The sequence below is a fragment of the Emydura macquarii genome, unplaced genomic scaffold, assembly GCF_026122565.2.
Source record: "Emydura macquarii macquarii isolate MOO-44397 ecotype Brisbane River unplaced genomic scaffold, CSIRO-AGI_Emac_v2 contig_2897, whole genome shotgun sequence".
Classification (NCBI taxonomy): domain Eukaryota; kingdom Metazoa; phylum Chordata; order Testudines; family Chelidae; genus Emydura; species Emydura macquarii.
The window spans coordinates 26,637,703-26,651,715 of record NW_027133034.1 but is presented as its reverse complement, the minus strand read 5'-3'; the positions used below and the strand labels follow the sequence as shown (position 1 = coordinate 26,651,715).

Genomic DNA, 14,013 nt, shown 5'->3' with positions numbered 1-14,013 from the left:
CATTTATTTGGTGAAGTTCTGAGCGCTCAGCACCTTGCAGGACTGAATCCTTATTGAAGGAGTACCCCATTCTTCCTATGAATAACTTTCAGCACTGCTGACTCTGCTCCACGTGGATTAAGACCAGGAACTATGTCCAACATGACTTTTTAGTTTAAAGCAGCAACATGTATTTATATTTAAAAAGCTATTAGATTTCCTTATTTTAAATATTTTTATTAAGAATCGATTTATATTTTTCTGCATCTTTCTATCTCTTAAAAAGAAGATATAATCTGAAAAAATAACTATAAAAATGGCACCTTATACTACAGATCTGCTTTTCATGTATTCAGAGCCATATCTGATGACTTAAGTGAAAAAAAAAATTCTACTTGTGTTAACACCTCAGAGCCCACATAGTGAGCTGAAGTTTATCCCTTGTGCATCATCAGCAGAATTGTTTACTAAGTTCCAATCAGTTACACCTGAGCAAACCCACTGAGGGCATTAGGACAGCACAGGTGTCACTGGGGGGTATAACCAGAAAACAAAGGTGTTTCACAGGTGTAACTGAAGCTGTAATTTGGCCTGCAGAACATTAATTACTGATGATCATGCTTAAGAAGGAATAAACCCAGCTTGACTCTCAGAGCCTAGGTTTCCAGGACTTGAGGGGGCAGTAGGAATTTTGTATTAGTATAATGAGCATGTTTGCTATGTAAATAAGTGGGAGACACAAATATACAACTCCACAATGACACTTTTACAGAGTAACTTTTTAAAATAGAGCCACCTTTTAATTTTCTCATCTGCAGTATGTAATAAATATTTCTGAATGGGACTTTGTATTTGGTCTGCTGAGCTATGAAGTGTGTAGGCTGTCACCTGTCAAACAGAATTTTGGAACAGATTTTTGCTTTTAAGTTACAATTTGAACTATTTAAGTGGTAGCTGCATGTCTTTCATGAGCAGTTAAAGATTTAACCCCCATATCGCCACAGTTCATGATAGGGTGTGCGTGTGTGTATGTGTGAAGTAAGAAAAAGAACCTGTCTGAGTACATTATTATTTACATTGTGCTTTTCACTGTCAAAGTGACTCGAAATGTTAATGAATCCCCTCAATGCTTTTGTGAATTAAATAATTATAATTATTATCCCCCACCTCACAGATGGGAAAACTGAGGCAAAGAGTTTAAATCATTTGTCCAAGGCCAAGGAAGAAATTGGTGTGAGAGCTATGACTGGAACTCAGTATTTCATGGCTCCCATCCCGTGCTCAGCCCACACATATGCCAGTGAAATGAGAGGCATGTCAAACAAATACTTTTTTGGCTGCAATATGACACTGAGACTGAGACATGCAATAAGATAATACTGTCATGAATGTCTGTGTTATTTGCCATAGTCAAGAAGCATGTGTACAGCATAGCTCAGTGTAACTGATCTGTATGGCATATGGCACAACACTGCATCCCCACAACATAATGTTGCAATGCAAAAGTGATATTGTATTACTGGGCTATGTAGGTCAGTGTTAGGAAGCATTCTAATAATGTGATAGAATCATAGAAGATTAGGGCTGGAAAGGACCTCAGGAGGTCATCTAGTCCAACCCCCTGCTCAAAGCAGGGCCAACCCCAACTAAATCATCCCAGCCAGGGCTTTATCAAGCCAGGCCTTAATGTTGAAAACCTTCATGAAGCACTAGAGTGGTGTTATGTTCAAGCCTCCAACATTATGATGTCTCTCACGTAACACTACCTTAGGCAGTCTTTACATACTTTTGACCAATGTATGTGATATATTTGACTACAATGGTAAGCTAATGCTTCAACTTTACTCTCTTATCAAACATATAAATGTGCTTCAGATAATGAATGCTATTCTCTGAAAGGAAGACAATGGTACTTTCAGGTAAGTAAATCAATGAGGAGCCTATTTGTGTGTTTACAGCCTGGTATTAAGTCATCTTGTATTAACACCGTAGTCCCAATCTTGCAAAGTGGCCTTGACCCAATCTCTAAAATGCCCCCACAAATTTTGCATGTGCAGAACCCACATCTCAGATTGTAACAGTTCAGGACAAAGGTTATGTGTTCATATATGTCTGGACATGGCCTAACACACCTAGTGACATTCAAATAAAAAATAGAAATAATAATTTGCACTTGTAAATTTTATAGTTAGCCATCAAACAGCATTCACTGGCAATACTTCAGAGGCTGTTTTTGAAGATCACCTATGTTAGTTTAATCCCGTTATGGGAGTAGCTATCGGCTGCATACCAACGTGTGTCTGAGGTGTGTCATAGCAAAACGTTACCACAGAGTGAGGTTTGCATTTGTGAAAGTGCATAAACTGGTGGGAATTGTATTGCCCTTTTACGTTACAGCGCCATCAGTCTGGGGCATTCGCACTTTCTTTTTCAAAAGGCATTATGATCCACTAAAGGCCTGATCCTTTGAGTGCTCTGCATATAGAATTTTCATTGCAGTCAGTAGCAGGGCCCCCATGTGTGGGGGAAAATGGGTACACTTTACCAGGTCCTGTGTTACAAGTCTGTACTGGGCCCGAAAGAATTATGCTTGGGCCTTGGTCAGTAGTTCTATGTAAGGCATGTGTGCATGACCTGACTCAGATTCTTGACTGTAGAATGCAGCTGAAGCAATTGGGCTGTGCACAAGGGATAGGCTGACTGCGGTATGGTGGAACAGCTTCTCCTTGGTCACTACTGTAGCAAAAGCTCACTCTCCTGATCGTTTCACTAGGATGGTACTGCATTGTATTACCCGCTGTTCAGGACTGGGCTGTAATGACACAAGATGGCACTAAATATGTCTTGCATCCAGTTTTGTATGAGCAATTTCCATTCTGTTGTGATCTCTCAAATGAGATGGTTTGAAACAGTGAAGTCAAATGAAGGATTTCTGTACAGTGGCAACCCGCATCTCAGATTTGATTGTCAGATAAGAAAATGTGTGGTTATCCATTTGTATTTTGTAGCCGTATATAATTAGACATGTGCCCACTGCCTAAGGGTGTTATGGGATACTATTGGCTGAGCAGAGCCAGAGGAGAAAATTAGCAGTTCAGGGGCAGGGCTGGCAAACCACTCTCTTTTGCTGCTGTTTGGTGACATTTAGAAGGAAACAGAAGAGACTGAGCAATTTTTATTTTCAACCTCAGGTCAGATTTATTAGTCAATGCACCTAGGAGTTTGAAATCAGATAAACACTTTGTATTGCAGGCAGTAAGTGATTTTAAATTTCACTTCTCTGCCAGTTTGTTTGTTTGTTTTTGGTTTTCCTGGGCTGCAAGACAATGAGCTTTTTCCTAGTCTGGGCTGCCTGTGCAGAATGCACAATTTGTGGAAAGGAAATTTCCTGAAACATTAAGAAATGCAGTTATATCGCTATCTTGAAGGTAAGGAAAATGATGGGGTTAGTTGCTCTAACTACAGTCTCGTCTCATTTATAAACACACATTGCAGGATTCTTGCAAAACTATGGGCTATGAGGATAGACAGAGCCTATTTTCCCTGGGATACTTCATGTAAACTAGACAGGATTGATAAAGGTAACGCATTCTAATGATGATAAACTTTTTGTTGATGTTAAACACCAATAAAAATGTCAACAACTAGGCAATGGCAATAACCTTTGAAGCTGAGGTGCTTGATTGACTAGGCTGGGATTTCCTTTTTTATGCTCGGTAGATTTGGGTTTGGTAAGGATTTTGTTGATTAAGCTACTTTATGCTGATACAGCAGCTTCAGTCACAATGAATGGTGCAGGGTGAAAACCATATTTAATATGTAAAGGAACACATCACGTGTCCTCTATTTCCTCATTTATCTGACCCTGCTGTTGAAATTCTTGCCTTATGGCAAGACTGTAACTTGCCCTATGAAGCTGCACAGTAAAGTAGAAGGCCATGAGGACCCTGTGTGCTCCCCTGTGTGGTTTACTCAGATTACACTCAGGGCATATTGGGGATAGCAGACTCTGAGGAGCTAGTGTGTTTTTGCCTCCCTTGGATAGCTGGGTGGAGAGTTGGTGGAGCCTTGTGCCAATGTGCCAACCAGTGTGATAGGGGTGAAGTAATCAGCATGTACAATAACAATACAGTTGTTTAGTACATGATAGTGTGTGTATTCCCAGAGTAGATAAAAACTGATTTCTAAAGATACATCTGATTTGTTTTTTTCCCCCCTACATGGTGCTGTGAGAGTTCAGAGTTAAGGTGCTTTAATTCTGCATTTCTATACCTTAGTATCTTTAGATTTCTTTTAAGTTTAACCTTATCTTTGGAATTTCTTGGATTTGTAATGTGTGTTTTTAAAATAGTTACAACATCCCTCTAATGTTTTTACCCTTAAATTACTGTTGTGTTCTCAAATTTAACTCCAAATTAACAGTTTTATTTGGGAATTTCTTTGGATTTAAAAAAAAAAATCAAATCATACATAAACGCTAAACAAGAAATCCAAAAAGCATTTTACGTGTATTTCTAATTAATTGAATATATTAGTATCAACCTTACTTTTCCCCCCTTTATTTTAACTTTTAAGGCCAGATTCACCAGTATGTTCTGGATGCTTTATCTCACTCTGGACCAGCGGTTCTCAACCGGTGGTACGCCGAAGAAGGCTGGGTGGTACGTGAGCCGTACCGCGCCGCCGGAAGTGCCCTCCCACCCATCCTTGCGAAACCCTGCCGCCGAAAAGGGGCAAACGGCGGAAGGGTTTCGGCAGAGGGCATTGTTCCCCCCATGTAACCCGCCGCTGCCGAAAGTCCCCCGCCACTGCCAAAAGTCCCCCCCCCTTTTTTTCCCAAGTGGTACTCGGGGGAAGAAAAGGTTGAGAACCGCTGCTCTGGACAATTGCAAAGCACCCAATGTGAACTGGCCAGTTTCCTCCAGCTCCTGACCTCCACATTCACCCAGTCTTCTTATAACTCCTGTCCCTCACATTCCCGTGCACACACTCCTCTAGTTTCCTTAACAGGTATGTTTACCTTCAAAATGGTCACTTCATTCCAATGTTCCCAAAGGGAAAGAAGGCAAGTTGCCTTCAGGGAAGATGGAAGTGCTTATATTCTTGGGGCCAACATTTCTGATGAATTATGGTACCACAACTAGTGTTTCCATAACGTTACTGACTGGGATGATAGGATTAGTGCAGTGACAAAATTGGAGAGGATATCTTACTGTCTGGAAGACAAGATGTTTGTTTGAAGAGATTTGGTCTTTGGTTCTGGAGGTATTTTATTAGTATAATCATCAGGGTAATGTAATTATCCCTCTGTATTATGCATCTCTCCAGAGGTGCCAAGGGAACTTAAAGCTGCCTTAAAGGGACAGTTGGGGGATTCTCTTGGGGATTCCACTGTAAAGCTGGCATAGGTGATTCTATGCCACCATCTTCCTCCTTGGTAGTAGGGGTGTTTCAGAGCAGGCCAGAGGTAGAATGGTGGGATGGGACCAGGTAGGAGTTGGGGCCAGAGTGTGTGGCATTCCAGTTATCCTTGTCAGTCCCTCAGGAACCATTACAATCTGGCAGAATCTGGAGCAGCTATTAGACTGCTGCACTTGAGGTGTGGGCTGCTGTGATCCTTACTAGCCCCTGACATCAAGGGAGGCAGAAACATGGTTTAAAGCTAAGTATGCTTCCCCTTCTCCCCATCCCTCATCAGCTATACTGAGAATGAATTCGGTGCAGCTACTTGGTTTGTCACTATATCCTGCTATCCCTTTATGCATGTTATATGTAAGTATATATTTTAACACAAAAATAAAAATATTTGATATAGCAGAAGTAAAATCATTAAAAAAATGTACTGGGCTCATTGATCCCCTTTGCGTTCATGGTTGAAGGGGAGAAGTGAGCCTGCAGAAGTGAGGAGTTCCACTTAATCTGTCTCTCTGGGTTCTCTTCTCTCCATGTGCGGGAGACGCTAGCCCAAGTTATCATTGCCTGTGGCAGTGTTAACTTGTGCGGCTTCTGTTTCTGCTAAGCAGAACCTTTCGGGGGTCAGTCGAAGCAGGGCAAAGGCAAAGGACATCTTCATGAATGCCCCTTCCACATCTCCTAGATTTGTAGGTTAATGGATCAGAACCCTCAACTCCCTAGCCTGGTGGAAGCATTCCAAAAGCTGAAACCTGAAGCACTTCCTCTCACTACACTGTTTATTACCACATTAGGGAGAAACGAGCCCTGCATTTGTATTAAATTATACTTAGATTACCTATTAGAAGAAAAAATACTATTATATATTAAATAAAATTATCTATATTAAAACTGCCACTGATGAAAGAACCATTTATTGGATGAGTTTAATTCAGCCACTTGCTTATGTGTCCAAGTAGTGTCACAAATCCACGGAGCATCCCTGAATGGAGGGTTTTATATTTGAATCTGTGAATTGGCTGAAAGATGTGTAAAATTCATCTAGATAAATAGCTCCCTACTGACTATAAATATGAGGTGCTTAAAAGTGATGATTATTCCAGCAAGACCAGAAGAAATTATGCTCAGTATTGGCTTATGATATACCTTTTTAATACAAGAGAATATAACTTTTGTGTTGTGCTAAATTTTTCTCCTTTTGGCTGAAAAAACACGGCTTTGATCTCATGATAGTTTTATGGACTTTCAGAAATCACTTAACTCACTACTGAATTGCAGTCTTTGCAAAGATTGCATCTTCCCAACAGCACTAAGTGTCAAGATCTTGCTCTACTTAGGACATCTTTTTTTACCCTAAAGCCTTTGGGTCTAGAACCTCGACAATTCCTCTTGCCTAGAGGAATTCTTGGGAGGCACAGAGCTACTGTTGCAGAGTCTACACCCCTCTTGGTTCCTGCAATGGGTATGTTTGAGGAAAAGATGGCATGACTGAGGCTTCCCTATGTCCCAGTGATTGCCGACTGCAGAATTGGCCTGTTGGGATTCTGGACAGCCAGCAGTTAAAACCATCTTTGTCCTCTTATGCTTCATGTGGATAAAGAATGGAGCTAAAGCTCTAACCTTTAGTGTTTTAAAGTACAAAACAGTGTTAAATAACGGCTCAGTAGAGAATGTGAAGAATGCTGTCACTATCCAGTTGAAAACAAAACCTTAAATGTCATGTGATCAGGACATCCTGATTAACATCCCTTCTTTTGCAAAATGTGCCATGAAATATTTGGGCTAGATTTTCAATATGGCCCAAGACTACATGTTTAAATGTATATACAAGTCAGATAACTATGCACATATTACTTACTCACATAAAATTCCACAGTAAACTAAAGGAAATTTATTATAAATAAATATAATATATTGTTTATAATATAATATATAATATTTATAATGTATTATAATAAATATAATATATAATAAATATAAATAAATAAAGGAAATTTCTCAAGTTCTCTTGAAAAGTGCAGATGAAAGGAAAATAATTATTTATATTAGAAAGCTCAGTACAGCAGGTTTACAGTGAAGAATTGCTTTCTAATGATTAATTCCATGCAGAACGTAACCAGATTTAAAGTCCATATGATGACAAAACTCCCACTGATTTTGATGGGAGTTTTGCCTGTGTACAAACCTCAGGATTCAGCTCTACAGTAGGAGTCTGTTCTCTCCTTATTGCTCAGGCATCACTCATTAATTTTAAATGGGGAATAGACTCCTAAGTTAAGTACATAGAGCACTGCACACATGTAACTGAGAGCAGAAATGTGGATCTGTATGTAGAATTTAGCTTGTGCTGTTAGCTGTTCTTTCTTCCCCTCAAACCTGTCTTCTGAATATCAACACCAAAACATATGTAAACTCAAATATTGTCATTCTGGAGATGCAAATTAATATAAGTAATATATAATAGTTACACGTATATGAAATCCAATGCTAATTTCTGTGCATATTAGATACCTCTCAATTTAAGTGCAATGCAAACGCAATGGCCAAATTCATTAATCAAAGTCACCAGGTCCATACTCAAATCAATCCACAATATGCCCCTAGAGATAAGGTTCTATATGGAAGGCAACCTCATGAATATGACTTGGAAACATTAACTAACCTTTTTCTGAAGCAGAGGTTCCTGAACTGTGGTTGGTGGACCATAGTGGTTGGTGGCGCACTTATTGATTGTCCACATAGAGTGAGTTGGTCAATGCCCCCCTCCCTCCATTTCCAACCACTGAATCTGATTATGGGACCATTAAGCATTACTGAGGAAACTACTTCTCCCTACCTAGAGTTCAAGTAGGACTGATGGAATTCTTTCACTTATGACATACAGATAGAGGTGTCCTCATAATACGTATTACATACTGAGATTTTAAGGATATTAAAAATTTCATTTCCTACATTGAGTGGTTCAATGACATTTTTCTTGCATGAGCAATTTTAAGATCACATTTTAATGTCTACCTTTATAAATGCATATCTTAAATTGAGTTAGACATAAGGTATTGTTTTTAGAAAGCCATCTTTCAGCACACAGTAGTCTCATTGAAATCAATGGAAGCTCTAGGTATAGACTTTTAGTAGGAGATTGCTTATTATCTTTATCAATGAATTCTGTAAGGTGTGGGGGTTGTTTTGTTCATCAAGTTTTAAAACACGATTGGCTTAACATTTATTTGGTTTGTGTCTGAGATAACTGAACTCTTATAAATAAACATTTCAGTTATTTGTATTCTCCAGAGACAGATTAAGTGTTAACTATCTTCCTCAAATTCAAACCGCACAAAATGTGAGGCCTATCTCTTTAGCAGACAGGTAGGTTATTATTTACCTGTTTTTCCTGTACAATTGGGCCCTCCAAATAGTTGGGCCTCTGAAATAGCCTTTGATCATTCCTTGAACCAAATACTTGATTCTGACTACATTTTTGCACACTCAATTCTATTGCAGTCTTTAAGCCTCTACTTTTGGAGAGTTTGGCTCTTTGTATTTGTTAAATGCAAATTGGCTCATCTTTGGCAAAGGAAAAATTGGAAATTGATTTCATACCAGTATTTCTTAGTGAATTTCATTTCCACATATAGCATAAAAAGCACAGAGCTTACTATTCAGAAAGTCTGTAGATAAGATTTCAAAATAATTTGGGAAGCATATTTGAGTAACCTACTGACCAGTATTCTGAGTACAGGTTGTCTGTGTGGAATTCAGTCTGTGCTGTTTCTTTGGCATACCGCAACTAGTTGGCACTACAGTAGAACCTCAAAGATATGAACACCAGAGTTACGAACTGACTGGTCAACCAAACACTCTGTGAAACTGGAAGTACTGTGAGCAATCAGGCAGCAGCAGAGGGGAGGAAAAAAAAAAAGAAAGCCAACACTGTGCAGAGCAGAAACAATCCAGGGTCTGCTCTGTTCCTGTAAGCCAAGGGCACTGTTTCTCCCCCTCTCATCCCACCTCACTTGGAGGAGGAAGCTGTTTTCACACACCCCTGGCCCTCCCACCCTGAGCCCGGGAAAGAAAGCTGCTCATGCTGCAAGAAACTGAAAGTTGCAGCCAAAGCTTGGGTTGTGGCTGGAGTGGGAGTCAGCTGCGCTCTGAAGGAGTTTCAAAGGGCTACAGCCTGTGCACCGATGCGGCCCAAGCTTTGCCCATGGCTGCACTCCTGGGTCCTGCCAGCACCTCTGGGAGTGAAAAGGGCAGGGGAGGGAGGGACTCTGGCAGCCAACTGGCACCAACCCTCTGCCACGTGCTGCCTCTGGAGCATGGCAAGCAGTGCCCTGAACAGGGTGAGCTCTGGGGAGAGGCAACTGAGGGCTGGGACTTGTAGTGCCAAGGGTGTGGGGCAGCCCCCCTCCCCAGTTCAGCACAAAGTTAAGAAACAGGAATACGGCAGGGAGCTGCTTGCAAACCAGGCAGTGCTCCCAGGTGCCCCCTTTGCAGAGATCTCTCCCAACCTCCGCTGGAAGACATTGACTGCAGGGTACTGTACCATAATGTTTTGTTCAGAGTTAGGAACATTTCAGAGTTACAAACAGCCTCCATTCCTGAGGTGTTTGTATCTTTGAGGTTCTATTGTAGTACTGAAGGAAAGATAAGAATGATATCTATGATGAAGGTAAAGAGCATTAAGGAAAAAGTAAACAGTTGCATTAAAAAATAAGGTGGATTTCATTTTTACTAAACCATAGAACCCTGATTTTTATGATCAACCAGCGACATGAACCATTTTTATTCCTTGGTCATTAAGTACCTGTGTATGTACTTGAGAAAGGAGCAGAGATCACGTACTCGACATGTTGAAATATTGACCTTCCTATGCTCTGGTGAAAACACCATAGTATGAGATGTGTCATTCCTTGGAAAGGTTGTCTATAAATGCCCCTGTCTCCTTAAGTGTCCTTTCTCATGGTCAAGAACCATAAGTGTACTGTGCTCAGTGTTCAAAAGAAAATAGAGTTAGTTGAAAGGTCGGACATAGGTGAAACAGCAACTATGTGCATTTGTAACCATTTGTTATGTATGCTCGTTGAATGATTATTACATTAACTTATGCTCTTTACCTATTGTAATTTTGAGATGTTCAATTTTATGAATATTTCAATTTTATGGACGCCTCAATCCCCAATTAGTTCATAAACTGTAGTCTTCCATTTAGTCTTTTAAAATAAATTGTGCAGTTATCACAATTGTAATAGCATTAATTTACAATTCTCACTGTCTTAACCCAAAGAATAGTGGCATTTTGTAAATTGCAAGCTGAATGAATTCTTAGGAGGAGGCACAGTGTGTTTGCAGTCTCTGAGAGTTAATACAGAAAGTTCAGGGGACCACTTAAACTCTTGATAGGTGAAGAGAGGTGAGATTGCTCTGTAGCAGCACTGCCAATGAAGAAGAGTTTGCTGGGCACTGTACATCATGTAGGGTATCTTTCGCATGTTCATAATCCTCCTGTAGCTTCCTATTAGAAATGTATTGTGGTATTTAAAAATCAATTTAAAAATTCCTAATCTGATTTAAAAAAAAAAAAAACCTTAGTTAGGAAGGATTCTCATCTTTCAACTATGGAAAGAAGTTTTACACACTGCCCACGTAGTGAACAGCTGGGTTCAGACTACATTCACAGTACCAGACATTCCTTTTCCTGCCTCCTCGGGGAACATTACCACTGATGAAACACTGCTAGTGTTATGGATCATTTTCCTTCTTGAATAGCTGCTCATAGGGCCTGATTCTGCAGTCTTTCCTTGCATAGCTCCAATTCAAATCAATAGGAGGTCTGTATGTGGAAGGAAGGAGATGAAAGAAAGGAGATGCCATGAGGTTGTTTATATGATGTGAAATATTTTAACTCAAGATTTTTTTCCCCCATTCTAAAAGAGAGTTTTTTGTTTTGTTTGGTATTTATTTATTTAGTAAATTCTGGAGGTGACAGTTGCTAAACATAGTGAAGTGTCGGATATCATTTGTGCCTCAATGGTAGCATCTAAGGCCCATTATCCTGCAAAGGCTTTACTCATACTCTTAACTTTCAGCATGTGAACAGCCCCACTGAACTCATCGAGGCCACTCATGCCGCATTAAGCACAGGCGTAAGCCTTTGCAGGAAAGGGGCCTAAAATTTCATGTCATGCCGCCACCATTCATAATTTAGGCCGCAGTCCTGATAAAGCTTTCATATGTTCTAAACTTTACGTACTATGAGCAGTCCATCAGTTGCAAATGGGACTACTCACTGTGTGCAAAATTAAGCTTGCACAGAAATCTTAGCATATGCAGGGTCTTAATCAGACATTACAAATAGGAGAGGATATAAGTATTTGAATAAATTTCAGATTTATATAAACATCTTATACATCAATTTCGTGTGTGTGTGTGTGTGTGTGTGTGTGTGTGTGCATGTATGTGCATATAACATATATATATATATATATAAAGTTCTTTCTAGCTTAAATAAAATTATGTATTGAGTTATTTAGTTACACCATGACTCCATAATACAGCGGTTTAACAAATAGTATTGATATATTTCTGTTTTTAAAATGTTGTCAGTTGTAATGTTGCTAATGACCAACTACTGCATATTTTATTTTTTTTAAAAAAGAGGTTTGTTAAACCTTTACTAAAGTAGACCTTACATTTTATTATTTCAGTTGTTCATGGTGGACAACGGAGCAGATGACTGGAGAATAGCCATGACTTACGAGCGTATTTTCTTCATCTGCTTGGAAATACTGGTGTGTGCTATACATCCCATACCCGGGAACTATACATTCACATGGACAGCCCGGCTTGCCTTCTCCTATGCTCCATCCACAACAACAGCTGATGTGGATATTATTTTATCTATACCAATGTTCTTAAGACTATATCTTATTGCCAGAGTTATGCTTTTGCATAGCAAACTTTTCACAGATGCCTCATCTAGAAGCATTGGAGCACTAAATAAGATAAACTTCAATACACGTTTTGTAATGAAGACTTTAATGACAATATGTCCGGGAACTGTACTGTTGGTTTTTAGTATCTCCTTATGGATAATTGCTGCATGGACTGTCCGAGCTTGTGAAAGGTAAGTCTTTTTCCTTTTATATGTATTTAAGAAACGTAAATGTCTTACAAAGTGTTTTTCTTCTAATCCCCTGGGTACTATCTCATTCTCTTATGTTGAATGGAGTGGGGCTTCTAGTACCTGGGGCATGTTGAATGCTAGTTGTATTGTGCTTTTGGTATCATGGTTCTATGGAATGCTTTATCTCTTGACCTCAGAGGCCTTTGAAAGGGATGTTTAAATTGTCAGAGATTTCAGTATCATGTGATTTTTTTTTTTTTTAATTTTTTTTTTTTGTTTACTTCGTTCTAATTTTATCTGAGTGGTTTATTGTGAGTAGCCTAGAACATTCGAGTGGGTAGTGGAACATGAGTGCCATAAAAATTACTTTTAATAATAGTCTTTAAAATTCTGCATTAATATTAGGTCTCAGTCATTTTAACTTACGGTTTAGTACAATTATTGACAACGGTGTAAATAAATCAGTAATGGGAAATCCCAGTGAAAAACCGATTCCAAAAACTCTGAGAATTCTAGTGTCTTGTAATGAAAATGAAAAATCAAAGGTGAAATCCCCAGTATAGTCTGAGACCTTACTTCTTATTTTAGTTCGTTTTAATGGATACAGTATTTATGTACATTTAGGAGTTTACAAATATTTGCTTTAGAGTGGTAGAAATACAAATACAACAATAGGGGAAAGAGGTGGGAGTTATAGTGGTTGCCACTTTCTTCTGAAGCCCAGAAAAAGTGGCCTTGATAGCCTGATATTTTGTTAACTTATGTTTCAAGCTTCAGCAATCAATGGATATTGAGCAGGTACAGAACAAATCAAACACCCTGAAAACAGATTTCTCAAAAATATCCCTTACAAAAAGAAATGAGCAGGGGTAACTTCTGACTACCGTGATAAGAACAGATGGAACAGGACTATTTGATGGAAACAATTAGGAAGAATCGCTCTGAAAGATTTGATGCCCTCCACTGAAATACCTTCAATTACTCATGCTGGAATACTTTCTTCAAAATAATTCCAAGATTTCCACTATCAACTGCCGATCATTCCTTTTGCCTATGTTTTCCTTTGCCTATGTGCCCATTTTGAAAACAAGTTTTCAGTTGCTTTCTGGCAGTCAACTGTTGTAGACATAAGGAGAAAAGTGGTAAAGCAAATATGGAGATTATCTTGTTAACACAGTCTTTCCTGTTAAAAAACCTCAGCCCTGAGAAATAGTGGAATAAAGTGTGATAGAGTATGTTCCTTTGGATTGTCAGTGTTCCAAGTGCTGTGGTGAAGATGTATAATGGAGCGTGTGATGCCAGGAATAGTTCATTGTCAGAATATATTCTGAAAACACCATGCTAAGGATGACTTATCATGTTATTTATTGAGAGAGCCAAGATAGATGAGGAAGTATCTTTTATTGGACCAACTTTGGTTGGTGGAGTAGATTTTGACCAGTACAGAGCTTTTCTTTAGAAGATGCTTGTACGTTCCACCAACAGAAGATGATCTAATA

The 14,013-nt window shown here is 39.2% G+C and overlaps 1 protein-coding gene across 1 annotated transcript in view; it reads left to right on the top strand.

The window, feature by feature from the left end:
• KCNN2 (potassium calcium-activated channel subfamily N member 2) overlaps positions 1–14,013 on the top strand; it is a 112,302-nt gene that overhangs the window by 27,406 nt on the left and 70,883 nt on the right. Inside the window, exon 6 of the mRNA XM_067568598.1 lies at positions 12,096–12,514. Within this exon, the coding sequence (XP_067424699.1) occupies positions 12,096–12,514 (419 nt within the window). The remainder of the gene's footprint in view (positions 1–12,095; positions 12,515–14,013) is intronic.